General features: G+C 35.3%; 1 protein-coding gene across 2 annotated transcripts in view; it reads right to left on the bottom strand.

Annotated features, from left to right (window-relative positions):
- Window positions 1-18,505, bottom strand: part of LOC149801686 (protein unc-13 homolog B-like) — a 271,956-nt gene that overhangs the window by 210,991 nt on the left and 42,460 nt on the right. For both annotated transcript variants that reach the window (XM_089955954.1, XM_089955953.1), the window contains exon 3: window positions 15,109-15,208. In XM_089955954.1, coding sequence (XP_089812080.1) covers window positions 15,109-15,208 — 100 coding nt within the window. The remainder of the gene's footprint in view (window positions 1-15,108; window positions 15,209-18,505) is intronic.

Genomic DNA, 18,505 nt, shown 5'->3' on the forward strand with positions numbered 1-18,505 from the left:
AATCTCAAAACAGTGTGAAACAGAAAAGAATCTTCTGGGGTTAGTGAGTTAAGAAGTGACTAACATAGGCAGAGACACAATGGCTAGCAAACCGGATTTGAGACCAAAAGATGTAGATTTTAATCCAACCATCAAATGACCCCACCATGGTGTGTCCTTGGGCAAAACACTTTACTCCAAATGCCTCAGCCCTAAATAACCGATTTGTGTTGCTGTGCCATAAAGCACCAAAACCAATGGAGCTTTGGTGACCCAGTGAATTATAAGTGTGCCAGATTTCAACCACAATGGTATGGATTCCAATCCTACCATCAGAACAGCCTGCATTGGTTACAATGTCATATTCTTAAGCAAGGCACTTTACTCCAAAAGCCTAGGTGCTAAATAACTACAGTACTTGTTATGATGTGCAATAAAACACCAAGCCAACCTAAACCAAATCCATTAACAAGAACTAGGACAAAGTGGACATAGGTGACAAGATTCAGTCATAAATTCCATTAATGAACATAACAGATCATGTACTATTTTTTCACAGTAAAGCATCAGAACCTGATTCAGTTTCATGGATTTTCAATAGGCATGCTTTTACCCAACAAAGGTGTTGGACTGAAGCCTGTGAAGCTGCAAACTGATGAAAATACATCTCACATGGAATTGATAAATGTTAAAGTAAACATTGCTTGATTTTGTTGGAGACAATAAAATATCTGTAATCAATAATCACAAAAGTAACTGGCTTATTTCCAGGCACTTTTTCTTCCATTTACTATTAAATGGACAAGACAAATTAAATCTATAAAACCATAAAAAGCACCATCACCAATAAGGAAACCAAGTAGCCCAAATGTTAGTTTCTATGTTCTAGAGGACAGTTATGACACAGATGAAATGCAGCATTAAAATATACTTCAACTCCCCCTGCAGGATCAAGGAAGTAGAATATGCCTGATGTACCTGCCCCCCACCCAGTTACATGAAAAAAAAACAAATAAAAAAGATAGGAGCTGCGGTTAATCCAATTGTTTGGGATGCCAGACTCCTTACCAAAAGGGTATGGGTTTGAATGCTACCATTGGATCAGCCCAGGTCTGACATCAGTGTCTTCTTGGGCAAGGCATTTCACTCCAATTGCTTGGTACTAAATATATCAACCTACTTGTCTTGTTGTGCTATAAAATGCCAGACCAAACCAAATCAAACCCTCGGTATAAGAGGTTCCCTGTTGGTATGGTCATGAATCCCATTTCATTTTTTAGCAGTTATTATTATTATGGGGTTTAATGCCCTTTGTCAGCACAGGATAGGCTATAGATGGTGGCCAGTATAAATGGTTGAGGAAGAACCCGGGAAAACCCCAGAAAGAACCACCAACCCACGAGAAGCTACTGGCAAGCTTTCTCACGTACCCACACTGGTCTAGCCCGAGATTCGAACCCATGCAGACAGTGATGAAATGGCAGTGATCCATAATGGTGAGCACTTTATAACACTCGGGGGCCCCAATTTTTTTTAGCAGTAATATTATGTATAAAATACCTCAATATATGGCAATATTGCATATAGGACAATCTACATGAACAGTGTAATAGTGACGATATAAAGTATAATGTCTGATTACATAACTTTATGGGACCACAAACTTACAAAAGAGAGAGAGAGAGAGAAAGAGAGAGAATGTGTGTGTTGAATATAAACTTATTACAATGCTTATCTAACTGCTTACTTTTTTTTACCAGTTATCCCTTATACACATGTTTGCTAATAGTACAGTATTTGGCAGATTTTATGACAGATGTCATCAGACTTGTAGAAAATAAAATTTGTGACCGAAGACAAGTACAATTCCAGAAGAAACAAGAGTCTCTCAGAGAAGAAGTGAAACAATACAACTGTGCTGCGTATTGATATGATTCATGACAGCATGTGATAAGATGCATATCGATACAATTAAATAAAGGGGAGTAGAAAAAAAGGAGGGCAAGGAAGAAACGTCTTGAGTTCAATATTTACGTAACATTTCAATATCTGTCGCTTTCTTCCAACTCCACTTTATAAGAGCTCTAATGAAATCAAAATCTTTAAAAGATGTCAGCTCTAGTTGTAAAAGCATTCATCTGATAATTATTTCTGATCATAATCTGTTCCTTACCTGTTTATGAATATTGTTATATGCTTCCTTCTGATGGGGCATGTATACAAAGAGGTATTCAATAAATATCTTTACTTCACATTTTCATTGTTTTTCCCTCATTTATTTTAACTTTACCTTGATATGGATATATGGTGTTGTAGCATATGATCTGAAAGGCTAAACTGATTGATAAAAAAAATGAAAATTTCTTTCTACATTTACACTGTCTGTATTTTAATTAGGCTCAATATTCTGCCCTTTCAACATTTAATTTCAAAATACAGCTGAATGGGACGTTGACCATCATGCCATCTATTACTGTCCATCAACATGTACATCTGACTAGTATTTAACACCATTTTTGGGCTCAAAATCACTCATTGGTATCTCCATTAACAATTTCACAGCTCCAATAATCTGATATACTTCATAACTGTAAATATTATCATCATCACTATCATCAGCCAGTATTTTCCAAACGAAATTGTATTGAACCATGCCAGGAACCATACATTTTGGGTTTTCTAAGTACATGTAGCCCTTATTTTAAACATGCATCTGTAAAACTTCCTTGATGGAAGGTTCGAATTGTGCGATAATGCTAATTCCAGGGCACAATGTGCCATCAAATTTAGTTTAACAACCATTCATGTCATGCTTCAAGAACACAGATGTGCAAACAGTTGCCAACCTGAAAAACAGATATCGTGACAAAACTTGTTAAATAAAATTGTATATGTCACTGAGCACAAATTTTATATGCAGGACTTTCAACTAATTTGCGGGAGTTCTCACACATCACTATTCTCCAAGAGCACAAATTTGTACAAATTTTGCATGATTCATGCAATTGCACACCCTGACAGCATCTCTGTTTAAGTACTTTACATATCAATTAAGTCACTCAAAATAAATTTGTAGACAGTGAGCAAGTATTCTCAAGTCTTTTTCATTTTTACTACATAAAAAATGAGTGCATGTGACTACTAATGCTGTTTCAGATGAATTTTAATTTTAAAGAATAACATGGCAAGCTTATATACCAGTGAATCATTTCACTCCTACCTCAGTGGGGCAAATGCTCAATTGGCTGAAAAGAATTTACAGGAATCAAAAATAAGATTGCTTTCTTCTATTTAACTTCAAAGTGTTGAAATGATTTAAACTGTACGAGTTATAACAATATCTCCAAGAGGGATACCATAGTAGCCATACTGGACATAAGATCATCATTTTTATTTAGGTCCAACAAGACATCTTAAGAAACTCTGTGATAAAAAACCCATCTCAATGTGACTTTTTGTTCAGAAGAAGCAATGAAAGGAATTTCATAATGGCTGTTTTGGCAGCCAAACTGGATGATAGATTGAGCAGACACAGCATTTTCATAAGGAGCATTTTGGTGAAATCTTGTCAATTGTGCAAGAACAGTTAAAAATGGTGGCCATACTTGATGTCATGCTGGCATCTTTTTCATTAGGATTAACTAGATACCAGATGTAGACTACCCATGAAAACCTTGTGCTGATATGTCATTCCAATGATAATATTTTGAAGATCATGGCCACAGTGGACATGTCGGTAAATATGGCATCATTTTTGTTTGGGACCATTCACACATCATAACAAGACTTTTACTGAAAAAAGTTCCAATCAATATGACTCAATTCAGAAGGAGTAGCTATAACAAGATTTTCAAGATGACTGCCATATTTACCATTCCCAATTCATATTGGTACCATTTTCATTTAGGATCAACTAGGTACCTTAAGAGAGTGGTTCCTGATCCCCTGGTTGCGACCCAAATTAGGGTTGTGAGGACATTCTGAAGGGTTGCAGGGGGTCATCGGGAGTTATTTGTGGCAAAACCTATCAAAATGTGTAAACAGTGTATTTTGGTTCAGAAAAAAATATTTGTTTAGGTTCAAGGCCAAAAAAGGATGGGAACCACAGTCTTTAAAGTTCATCTGGTGAAAACCGCATGTTGATATAACCATCCATCCAGAAGCATAAGAAGATTTCCAACATGTCTGCCATCGTAGCCACACTGGATGTAAGATCAGTGGAGTTTTCATTTTTAGAACCAACTAGAGATTAAAAGAAGCCAAGCAAGTATACGTGTGATTTGGATTTTTAATGTGGCTTTAACAACTGGAGTCATATCGCTATGATGTCTGCAGTGTGGTAGTTTACAGTAATGTCCAGCACTGGGGCATCATGCTGCAGACATTTGGCACCGTATCCCACCCTGTCACATTATCCTGTCACCAGGCCAACCAGTCTTAACACAAACCTCTTAATGCTGAGTGTCAGGCATGGCATCTACTAGTACTATTTTTTAAGTCTTTGGTATGACCTTTTTGAGCTAGCGTTTGAACATGCAACCTCTTGCATCCAATGCAGACGCTCTAACTGCTTAGGCTAGTGGAGCAATCTTCTAAATTTTCACTTTGTATGGCTGACATGCATTATTTCTGACCATGAAGACCTTGAGATGCAACATTGCAAGGCTTTTCTTCATATAGTTTAGGAGTAGTGATAACAAGCCTATGCTAATGAATGGACATATGGACAATGGAAAACAGGTCATCCCTAGAGCTAAAAAATGACTCAACCAGGTTTAAATCATGTAAGTAAACTGGTCTGATTGCAAATATAATGAATGTGTTTTATGGTATAATAAGTGTTCATAATCAAATCGACATGCAGAGGCATAACAGAACACAAAATTAAAATACAGACCACACAAATGGAGGTAATTTTTATATATTTATACCTCCACTAATGAAACTTTTGCACTGACACTACAAAACTGAAACTGAAAATAAGAAAATAAACTGAAATATAATAGGAATGTAATCCATTCCTAAAACAGAACCGTGATGGTGTACCTACATTTACAACATAATATCCACTCAAATTAATGCTTCTGGTGTGACTATCTTAATAGAGTGCTAACCTTTAATGGCCAGCTATATTTATATAAAGTGGACCCCAATCAATGAAGTCTCATCCTTCCTATGTGATATTACTCATTAATGAGGAGCATTGTGCCTGGAAATGGGGGCATGAGAAGAGAGCCAGTGAGAGATCAATGGCCTGATTGATGACTGCCACTACATTTTATATAAAGAGGGAAATGATCCAGGATAACAAGTCCACCTGCTACTTAATGAAGCCTATACAAATGCTAATGCCACCACTGTTTGCTTCTTAATGTGCGGCCAGATTATATTAGGGACAGGTTTTAGAGACCCAATTCATCCCAGACATATCCACTGTAAATGTATATGTAATCCAAAACAAATACAGTACAATAAAATCTATATTAGATTTTATAAGTGTTTCAAAAAATAAGAAACTTCATTATGGTCTCCATGTTACATGTATGCCGCTGGACTATGAGTGACCATGTACAAATCAAGAGAATTAAGTGGGCCTGAGACTGATCACCCGACATCTGCCTAATACCCAAATGCAAGAGCAGCAGACCAAGAAATCTGTGTCAGCAAGATGTGTGTGTGTGTGTGTGTGTGTGATTTAGATTTTTAATGTAGCTTTAACAATTTTTCAGTCATATTGCTACAATGTCTGCAGTGTGACAGTTTACAGTGATGTCTAACACTGGGGCATAATGCCACAGACACAAAACATGACATCCCACTCTGTCACATTATCCATTACACCAAGCAGGCCAGTCCTAAGACTAACATCTTAATGCTGACTGACTAGTGAGGCAGCTGTTAGTACCATTATTTGTATGTCTTTGGTATGACTCGGCCAAGATTTGAACCCATGACCTCCTGCATTCAAGGCAGATACTCTAACCTGTCAGCAAGATTCTTTCCATCTTTATTTATTTTCCCAATTTAAAACGGTACTGGCAAATTTTTTATCTTGGCATAGAAAGTTTTTCAATACTATGAAAATGATGTCAATCTGCTGTCAAATATGGCCACCATTACTAAAACTGGAAAGAATCCTGTCAGCAAGATTCTTTCCATTTTTAGTAATGGTGGCCATATTTGACAACAGATTGACATCATTTTCATAGTGTTGAAAAATTTCCTATCCAAGATATTTTTTGCCAGTGCTGTTTTAAATTGCTAAAAAAAAGCACAAAAAATGAACATGTGATGAACAATGGATACATCTTTATTTCTTCATCATGACCATATCTGATTGCAGATCAGCATAATATGTACAAATCTGAAAGATCTTAATGCCAAGATGTTTTTTTCTTACATCTGATCAGATTCTGTTCTTGGCAGTTTTTTAAGTCATTTCAAGTTTTACTTTTTTTAAATTTTTAATAATGGCAACTATATTTTATGACAGATCAGCATCAAACAAAAAAAATGGAAAATTGGTCAGGCAGGTTTTGAGAAATCAACAGTAGCAATTGTTGATGGATGTCAGCCAACACATGAGAGACTATGGGATTTGCCATAAGCTCAATGGACCTTATGACCTAGTGAATATTAAAGCTATGAGGAAAAAATCACAAGCTTGTAATATTCACCAAAGTAATTAATAATTTCATTTTGCAATCATCATATCCATGAAAATGATCCAACGTCCAATAAAATAAGTATCTATATGGCCACAGTTCAACTTCAAAAAGTGACTGTTGACAAATATGGTTGCTGCTCCAGGCTGATCTGATGGAAGGATTCAAACCCATGTCCCATTCAGTTGCAAGTCCAATACACTTAACACTGAACCACTGTACTCGTGTCTCCATTATTCATTTCCTATAACATGAAGGAGGGGTAAATATGGCCTATTCCACATCCCAGGATGACATAGGGTCCATTTATTTATAATGAAATGGTAAATATATATTTTGAAACCTATAAGATCAGCTAACAACCTAAAATTATCTATTTGTTTAAAACTTAAGGTATGTGTATGCAGGTTTATATATATATGATTTAATATTATCAAAACACTATACAGTGTGAAATAAAAAGTTCTGAAACTGTGAAGACTAGAAAAAACAAGACAGATCCTTCCAAACAAATAACATATCCTACAATAAAAAAGGTAAAGATCTTTAAAAGTTATATATAAAAAAGTAAACATGAGTACTCTGCCATTAAAATGGCACTTTACATGCCTGCTCATTGCTTAATCCTCCTATATTTAGGTACTAGGAGGGCACGGTAGACTGGAGATTACTGACCAACAGCTTTCAATGACTTTAACCTATGGTTGATGTATGGGATCTTGAGCTAAATATACTGTGTAGAAACCATTATTATCTCATTCAACCTGCCAAGATCATGACCTCTGACCCCATGTTTCTTTATTATCCAAATTGCAACTAACCACTAAGATTGACCAAAGGACTTGCTTTATAACAGATATTATTCTGCAAAATCCTATTTTCATTCAGCCACTATTATGATAATCTCTGAACTTTTGATCCCAAAATCGATCAGTCCATATCTTAACTACAAGCCCTCAGTAAACTTTGGTAAAGGTACAAGGTCCAGAATTTGAGTTATTTAAGTCAGTGACCTTGACTTTTGACACTAAAATCAACAGACTTATCCAAATTTACAGAAACACTGCCATAGATACATTGTCTAGAACTAAAGTTATTATGCAAAAACCAGTGTTCTTCTTTAAGTCAGTAACCTTGCTCACTGACCTTCTGACCCCCATATCAATAATGTTCTTCCTTACCCAAATTTCAAGCAATCCACAAAGTGTGGTCAAATTAAGTGATGTAAAACTAATATTATTGCATGGAAACCATTGTTGTTCTTTCAGTCATTATCATCTTGACCAAAGTTCAACCTAGAATTGGGGCTAATGGCCTATTGACATTTTCTGAGGCAGCCTGGTTAGGTTTTGATTGGCAAATACATTATCTTTTTTCAATGGAAAAATTATTTTCATTTTTTTTTTACTTTGAAAAATTGTAATTTATAATACTTAATGTAAATTAACACTGAATAGTTTTTCAGTCAGTTTTATACCTGCTTAGTCCAACATTAAATTAAAGGGACTATATCCATGAACAAATGAAATATCCGACATTGAGTCTAATCAGTACAACATAGGGTAGTACGAATCTGTTCATCAACATGTATACCATTCATTGTGACATCACAGCATGTGATATTCAATCCAGATTGTACTGTATCACACCTTTAGGCTGATCTCATCCAGAAATGTACCCATATTTTAACACTGTTTTTGCCATATCTACTTCTCGAGGCATGTTAATAATGACCATCCAAAGGAATATGGATGTATGAGGATCCAAATAAAGTGAATAACTGCCATTTAAACATATGTAGAATCAAATTATGAAAAGTGACACCCATTACTAAAATAGTGTTGAATACCCACATGACCTGTATGACTTTTACTGTAGAGTAAAAATAAAAAAAATGAGATATAAAAGGTCAAAGCTAATTAAAAGAATATATACAAGCAAGCTACAAATTCCAGGCAACACTATATTTTAAGATTTTACTTTTTACTTTTATCCTTTCTTTTCTATACCTTTTACTGAGTTTTTGCCTTTATATTTTATCTTGTTTCACATTATGTTTACCTTTTTTTTATTTAACAAGCATCAGTGTAAACTAATTGGGACCATCATACAATTTTTCGAATACATGTTCTCTTGTATCCTGGATGCAACATTACATGTACTGCAGAGTGTACTGAGAAATATGTATAATTAGGGTTTAACAGTGCAAAAGCATAATCACTATATGTTGCTGATTAGACAGCTCCAGTGGCCTAGTGGCTAGAGTGTCCGCCTCTGATGCAGGAGGTCACGTGTTCAAGCCTGAGCTAAGTCATACCAAAGACTTATAAAAACAGTACTAGCAGCTGCCTCGCTAGGCGCTCAGCATTAACAGGTTAGTGCTAGGACTGAGTGGGACTTGATGCTAAATGTCTGCGGCACGATGCCCCAGTACCATACATCACTATAAACTGTCACACTGCAGACATCATAGCAATATGACTGAACAATTGTTAAAACTAGATTAAAAATCCAAAACACACACTTATGTTGCTAAGTAAAGTTAAATCTAACATGTCAATTTTCAAATTCCCCCCACCCCAAACACACACACCTTTTCTTAAATGTTGCTTCCTTGCTCTGGGCATAAATATCTTAAGAGTTGGAAAATTTCAGCAATACCATACTGCCTTTCTCAGAGACTAATGTTATCTGACATGGGTTCAATGTATATCACAAACAATACAACTCTTTAAGACAACAACTTACACATGTGAAGGACAAAACAGGAACATTTGAAGAAACGTGATGTGGTTTATTATATCAGGTGTAATGATTGTGAGAATGACTTCTTTAGGGAAACAAGTAGAATGTTAGAAACAAAGATCGAGGAACACATCAGTAGTCTGTCATTAGTCATACGTGAACATTGTAGCAATATGGGATATTCCATCGTTCCCAATTAGACCAAGGTCATCACATCAGGACAACATATGGAAAAGAAATGAAAGAGGCGAATGAAATGAGAGTGTGGAAGCCAACACTAAACAAGGATGAGGGACTTAAATTACCTCCCATCTACACCAGTCTCCCTCGTATCATGTCACCATTATATTGTTCCAATTTTTAAAAAGCAACATAATGGAAATATTAAGCACTCATTCCTACTTGCAATCTTTGTTACAACATTGTTAAATATTGGATAAAACAACAAAATTAACATTATAATAACTTTTCTCACAACACTGCACAAGAATAATTTTTATATATTATTTAATTCCCTTTCAACAGATGTTTCAATAACATGGTGAATTAATCCTTATGTCTGGTTGTTGCCTCTTTTAGCAATGCAAAGTAAATATGTCATTGCACAAGAACTGATAAATCATTGTCTTGCCCAGATTAATAATATACAATATTTACCTTGATCAAAAGCTGCCATAAAAGTATGTTTTGTATAGCTATTGCTAGCTTAAAGAAGCCCTGCTGACTGATTGTCTCTATTATGGTGCTGCCAGGTTACCATACATTATTTATGAAATAAAGATCTGAAGAGGACTATCTATGCTGGGTTTTACAGCTGCGATTTTAAACAATCAATGAGGAAACCAAAGCAATGGAATTATTTAAAGCTTTAAAACGGATCTCAATACAGATACCTTTTATTCAAAGTAATGATTTTGATCCAAACATTAAAAGTACACAAAATTCAGTTCACTCAACCATTACTTGTGCAATCCCATGGGAGCACTGCAAATTTATGTCATACTAAGCTTCGCTGTATGTGACATGCAAACAAAGAGGTACCTATCGTCTGGTATGGTGTTTTATACCACAGCAACACAAGTAGGTTATTCAGTGCTTAGGCAACTGGAGTAAACTGTTTTGCATAAGGACATATAATAGTAGCGAACCTAGGGAGATCTGATGTTAGGATTTGATCATTAAGAATCCAGCACAATAATCACTGTGCCTACTGCCTCCATTAGCTGCCTATCATGATATTCAGCAGAGTACATTGGGTCTTTTCTACATCCCTAAGCCCGCTGAGTTTGGTATCTACTACCACACATGCATTAAAATCAAAGACGAAACTAGTTCTTGAAACAATCTGACATAATTGATATACAATGAACAAGTATTATCCATCTCTCATTCTAATATAACATGTTCCAGAAAATAAAACAATGTAATATTTTCTTGTAAATTTAGGTTAAAGTATTATAAAGTTCTGCAATTTCAAATGTAAAAAAAATAATTCCTTCAGGTGATGAAATAATGGCATTTTTCCTACAACAGCAGAAAGATATCAATAAGTCAAATTTACATGGCCGTCTGTCCACAAATGTTCTTCTAACACAGTGATAATTTACATTTAAGATCCTCAAGTTTAGATAATGTCTCAATACCACCGTTACATGAAAAAAAGCTGTATATACCAAATCACCTGAAAAATACTGAATCTTAAAAGATTTGATCCTAAACATCACTGGGTGCCTTTAAAATGAGATAATATCAATGTTCCATGTAATTTCTCCCTCAAACTGAGAAACCCAGCCATTATCCACATCCATACAAATTAATCCAATTTATCAGCGACATGCACGAGTCAAATAATTTCAGTCAAAAGCTGTAACACAAGATCTGATGACATAACTATTGTAAACATAAGAAGCCAACACCATGCTATGTTGAATATGGTGATACACTATTCTCATTTTGTGTTAGATATAATCAGTACTCTGCATAGCATGTACAAGTACATTTTCTTGCAAGTCTGCTTCGCATGCTTACCAATTAATGCAGAAATTAACAGTTGGGTTTGTCTTCGGCCTAAGTTTACCCCTTTAAAGTATTCTAGCACCCCCAGCTGATCACCAAATATTCACCTGAGTCTTATTTTTATCTAGTGCAGACTTCTTGTTCTCAAATCTGTTTACAAAAAGTAGGCCTGCCTCTCTTCAATCCTTCTCCAATCAATTTGTCGACCACATGCAAATGTTGTTGTTATTAGATTAGTCACTTACAGAATTTGTCAAAATTATCACTACTTTTGGAGCAGTTACAAAAAAGGATGGAATTATGAGTGACTTCAGGGACTGGATTAAGAGGTGGCACCTCTTAATTCTAAACTGAAAATTTAAACATCATTTAAATCTAACATCTTGATTATTTCAAACAATGGAAATGTCAGATAGCTTCTATAGCAAACCATTTCCTTCCTTCCAATCTTAGACTGGAAGAATGGTAAAACTGATGAAAAATGGTGGCCAAGGATTTTGTATTTTTAGTAATAACTGCCATAATTGATGACATATCAGTAACATTTGTATAAATGTGAGAGCCCCTAATCCCAAAATGCTTTCTGTCAAACTTGATGACATATCAACATCATTTGTATAAATGTGAGAGCCCCTAATCCCAAAATGCTTTCTGTCAAATTTGATGACATATCAGTATCAGTTTCTTCTGTGACAAAGTACAAACCATTAGAGATAAGCTTGACAACACAATTTCAATCTCATTTTAAATGCCATTATTTCATCACCTGAAGGAATTTTTTTTTTTTACACTTGAAATTGCAGAACTTTATAATAGTTGAACCTAAATTTACAAGAAAATATTACATTGCTTCATTTTCTGGAACATGTTATATTAGAATGAGAGATGGATTATACTTGTACATTGTATTTGATGACATATCAGTATCATTTGTACAAATGTGACAGCCCCTAATCCCAAAATGCTTTCTGTCAAATTTGATGACATATCAATATCATTTGTATCAATGTATGGGCCCCTAATCCAAAAATGCTTTCTGTCAAATTTGATGACATATCAGTATCATTTGTATAAATGTGAGAGCCCCAATCCCAAAATGCTTTCTGTCACATTTGATCACATATCAGTATCAGTTTCTTCTGTGACAAAGTACAAATCATTAGAGATAAGCTTGACAACACAATTTCAATTGACTCACCGTCACCATACAGTTGGGATACAGAATTTCATCGGCAACCATTAGCAGCATTTGAACCTGTCTCTATGGATTTAGTATGTACAATCATGATGAAGAGTGCACCAAAGTCATGTGAACTTGATCCAATTCCAACATCATTGCTGCTTGAGTGCTTAGATTAAGTATTGCCTTCACTAACCGATCTTATTAATACCTCTCTCTCACATCCAGGGAATTCCCATCAGTTTTCAAAACTGCCATTGTAAAGCCTCTGCTGAAGAAACCAACACTCAACCATCACATTTTAAAGAACTACTGCCCAGTTTCTAATCTCCCATTCATATCAAAAATCTTAGAAAAGGTTGTTCTATCCCAGCTTGTATCTCAACTGAATTCAAAGTCTTTTTAGCAATGTACAATCTGCATATCACCCTTGCCACAGTACTGAAACTACTCTTCTAAAAGTAGTTAACGACATTCTCTCTGCATTGGATAGCGGAAAGATTACAGTCCTCACCCTCCTTGATTTGTCTGCAGCAATTGACACAACAGACCATGACATATTACTTCACCATCTCCAGCATGTATTTGGCATTCATGATACAGCCTTACTGTGGTTCAAGTCCTACTTGTTCAACAGGACACAAATTGTGTCTGCAAATGGAATACACTCCAGCCCAGTTAATCTATGTTCTTGGACCTGTTCTCTTCATTCTTTGCACTAAGCCGCTCTCAAGTGTCATAGATCATCATCCAGTGTCTCACCAATTGTACGCAAATATACAAATCTAGCCACCCAACTGAAGCTGATGCTACCATCCAAGGTGTAGAGAGGTGCATTTCTGATGTGAAATCATGGATGACATGGAACAAGCTGCAGATGAATAATGACAAAACTGAGGCCATTCTGATCACAACAAAAAGTCTTTCTCATTCACATCCTTTATCTCAAAACAATAAATATCAGCAACACCAGCATAAAATTCACACAGTCAGTATGAAACCTAGGTTTTACTCTGGACAGTACTTTCACATTGCACCAACATGTCATGAACATATGCAAGGCTGCATATCTTGAGGTGAGACGCATCAGCTCCATTTGCAAATATCTTTCAGTTGATGCCACTAAAACACTTGTGTGTTCATTAGTACTTTCAAGACTGGACTACTGCAACTCAATTCGTCTGGTTCATCTCAGTATCTACTCCAGAAACTTCATAAAGTTCAAAACACAGCTGCTCGGATCATACTTAGAGTAGCAATTTAAGTGGTTTGCCTAATGACAAAAACTGACAGCTAACCAAGGCAGATCAGGATTATAAAAAACACAATTACCTGCAAACAAATATCCAAAAATGTCTAATGAAATTCTGATCCTTCTTTACAACACTCCAGTTTTTGCTAGCCTGCAATAATATAGTCATTAACATCAATGCTTCTAATCAAATGTTTCATGAATTCTCCTTGTCTACTCACCACTCATAACACATCAATATAAAGGAGGCTCAAGACTGTACAAATTCATTCATTTTACAAACTTATCTTTCAGCCAATTATTTTATCTAGTTTGAGTATTGCTTGTTATATTTCTATTTTATACTTCTTCATTTATAAATGAGAAGTTATTAATTATAATTTCTAAGGTGTACTATTTTCCAAAAGTTTCATAAACTTTTCTGTTGAAATTTATGCACCTTGTATTGTAAAATCTGATTTGCATTTTTTTGGAGCTCCAGGTGTCAGAATTGTCTAGAGTGCTCATCTTTACCTATAGTGGCAACTCACATCTGTCCATGTGGGTTTACGTCTTGGGCTCAACCAATGTAGGTATGTCAGAAAGCTGCTGGTAGCTTCCCTTTGGGTTGGTGGTTCTTCCTGGGGTTTTACAGAGATCTTCCTCCATCAGTTATAGTGTAGCCTATCTTGTGCTGAGAAATGGTGCTAACCTTAAAACAACAACAACAATAGCAATGGAAAGAACTGTGCAACCCCAACATGTGACTATCAATAATGTCATGGATTACTTCCCTTGTCTTCATTTAGAGACAGAAGCTTGTCAAAAGAGAAACAAATATACTGCCTAGCATGCAAACTGAAAACTGTAAAATCAGTTCAGAAAAATGGTTTAAGCTCAACCAATGAAATTTAAGACCACCTCATTAATATGCATGTATTCTGCTCATTATCAAACTTGTCTGAAATCTTGATTATATCAGCACATATTTCAAGTTTGATCATATCACAAATATTGCTGCCAGAGTGGTACCAAGCTCAACCAATCTGATTCAAGATCACCTCATTAATATGCATGGATCACACTCATTATCAAACTCATTTTAAACTTTGATGGTCCAAGCAAAGATTCCAAGTTTTAATGAAACTGAAATATGGACAGCAAACACATGCCAGATGCAGGTATATACCATAAGAAATGGGACCATATAAAACCTGCAGATTATGCACAAAAAATCCTATTGTTTCAGCATCACACACTGTGTGAGTCAGCCATTTTAATCAATGACTTACAACATGAAATCCTGCTCCCAACAAGGGTTATTTCCTTTGACTTGGATGGTTGTAGACTTCACATTTTGTAGCTTTAGGGTCACATAGGTGTTGAATCTCTCTGAAAAAGAAAGTTTATTTACAAAGTGTAAAACACATCAACAGCAAATGTTTCATAAACTTGTATTCTAATATGCAATTTTCCCTGAATTAGCATGGCAGTCCAATACTTGTGAAATTTGATATAAAATAATTTAATATAAAAACATTCAAAAGAGGCACACAAAGTTTCAACAAGAAAGCAGACATTGATGTACCTGATTAACAGTTTTACAAGACCAAATAGCAGCATATGACTTATCCAATACATAGTCCTAAAACTGACCACTATCAAAACGTTTTCAGAATAGTGCTAAGGTGCAAAGAACTTGACCAACACTAATTGGAAAACAGTATACCAAGGTATACAGGACATCTCCATACAACTAACAAGCAACATTCATAAACACAAAAACAGAAACACATACACCCTGACGGCTTACTAAAAAATACACTCTTTTGGCAATAATAACCATTTTCCAAATTATACACCAAGTTTATATGTGGCAATAAAACCAAAATGGATTTGAACTAAATAGTGCTGTCCAACATAGACACGGGGAACAGTAACAACACCACACTCACAAAAAAGCATCACATATGGACAAAAACTGACTCTGGCCAAGTCACTATGCAAAAATACAGTACTCAAACTACAAGGGAGGGAAAATAGCCCTGAGACTTAATAGTCCCATGGTGGTAGTACCAACCTAAGTTCTAGGTTAGAGTGGCCTTGGCCCAGGCCCATTGCCAGCCCAGGCATATGGAAGGGACATAGCCACCCAGCCTAAACTGGGATAAAGTAACTTGGAAATCAGACAAACAAATCTGAAATCAACCCTTACAAAATTATAAAACTAACCTAATGACATAAACACAAACAATACTAATGGGTGGACAGTGAAACCTACACCAACACACAGTTTTGGATTATAAGGGTGTCACCTCCGTGTCCTTACCAGCTGTATGTGCTGGGATGGGAAATAGCAAATAGCAAATAATGCAGTGAAAGGGCTAAGAGGTGTCAATAAAGACAGGTACTTCATTATTAATATACCAAAAAATGTGTGATTTTCACTTCTGGATTTGCTGTTACCTCAGTTTTGCAATTATCTTTCCATGCTTCACTAGTTTTCTCCAAAGCTATATTTAAAAATGACTTTTCTTATTTTTAAAAAATAAACTATAGAATTTCACCCAAAACAATGTTTTTGCATACAGATGCAGAACACCTAACTGATGGGCACTGCAAAGTCCAAATGTAATGTTTTCTCTGATCCTTTAACAAGTGTTGGAAGGTATTAATACACATTAGTTCTTGCTGCAATATTTTATTACCGCACAGACTACACATATTTTGTTTTAAAGGTCTTATATATGCTGCCGTACTGCTAAATAATAATGTTCAAAACTGCATTATGTGAAACTGATAAAATGTATATTGCACAGACGTGGGGGAGGGGTTCAAATTTAAGTCCAGAAGAAAATTTTATCACAACTGTGCTAGCAGATATTGTTCTGTGCAGTCTGCATCTGGATTCAACCTAAAAGCAAGTATAGAATAAATATAATACAAGTGCTTAATTTAATAACAAAAAAACTCATTTAGAAAAGGCTAAGATTGTAAATTCTAAAAATTAATGGCAAAATGAACATTTATAAAACAGGAGTGGCATTACAATGACAGTGCTTTATTTTATATAAACCATTAGCCATTTTTTCCCCAAATAATATCTCATTATGTGCTAGTCAAATTATTTCGAAAATGATTGTTTCAAACTATCCATAAACATGTGCTCAAGCATTTTGATGTTGCCTTAACATGCTATATAATACTGCATCTTGCATAAGCTTGCATAAGGACTAAATTTTTCATGCATCCACATATCTATGAGTCTTGGCTAATAAGAGCAAATAGCTTTTTCATGATGTTAATTCAATTGGATCCGTGGCATCTGAGTAAAATGAACAAGTGAAAGTTACAAGGTTTTTGTCATGCAGGATATTAGCAATCACTATTTCTTTCTTCACAATGCAACACAAGAAAACAATGAATCAAAAAGTCAAGAAGCTGAAATGAATTTCTTGGGAATTTGTGTAGATCTAAATAACAAATAAAATCCACTAATCCGCATCATCTTTGAAGTCCAGGAAACAATGCACACTTTTATGCCTAAATGTTACATTGCCATCAACTCAATAATGAGTACATATGTAGATGGGATTACTTGTACATATCGGACCAGTATTTGCAAATGTTCAGTACCATGGCTAAATCAGCACAAATTCTCAAATTGGTGGTGAATCAACAATGATTCTTCTAGGTACTGTTATCTCTGCACCAGCAAGAACACGTTCTGAAACTAAATAAATACTCACATATTTTTTACACATTTTCCCTTATCCTATCATTTGCGAAATTCAAAAAAAAATTACAAAACAACAAATAGATTTTTTAAAAAAGTAGTTAAGTATATCCTGCAATATGACTTTGCTGGCAATGGGTAACAGATCCATGTAGGACAAAGTGGACTGGTGACCCTAGCAAGTGAAGATGGCCAAGCAGTGACCATCTATCAGACACAACCTTACTACACGACAAATAGCAGCTTCAAATCTTCATATTTAGAAAGTTTTCAGTGGTAATGAAAAGTTCATTGGTTAAATTAAATTTTTAGATTCATTCAACTTGAAAGCTTAAAAAGAGAAATGTGTTTTAATTGGACAACCCATTGTATCATCAGCGTAACATATCCCTCCCATGCACAACCTAAATGATCCCTCTCAAAATGTTATGGACAGAAGATAGCAAGATGCAAAAAAAAGATTAGAAGCCTTGCATTACAAAATTATTACAACTGCTCTGATGGCCTAAGTGGTTGGAGCATCTACTTCAGATGCAGGAGGTTGCAGGTTCAAACCCTTGTCGAGTCATATCAAAGACATAAAAATGGTACAAACAGATGCCTCACTTGGCCCTCAGCATTAAGAGGTTAATGTTATTACTGGTTGGTCTGGTGTCAAGATAATGTGACTGGGTGGGACATGATGCCACCTCTCAGCAACATGATGCCCCTGTGTTAGACATAGCTATAACATGCCACACTGCAGGCATTGTACTGGTATGACTTAATTGTTAAAGCTATATTAAAAATCCAACACACAAACACACACACACAATTATGACAGCTTCACTTTTCTTATATTATAAACCATTTACTAACTTCTTTTTGTAAATTAGTACTTTTCTTTGCCCATGTTTAATTACAAATTACAGTGACAGTGAAGCACTCCAAGTATGACTATATGTGACTTTAAC

The sequence above is a fragment of the Sinohyriopsis cumingii genome, chromosome 4, assembly GCF_028554795.1.
Source record: "Sinohyriopsis cumingii isolate HCF-2022 chromosome 4, ASM2855479v2, whole genome shotgun sequence".
Taxonomy (NCBI): Eukaryota; Metazoa; Mollusca; class Bivalvia; order Unionida; family Unionidae; genus Sinohyriopsis; species Sinohyriopsis cumingii.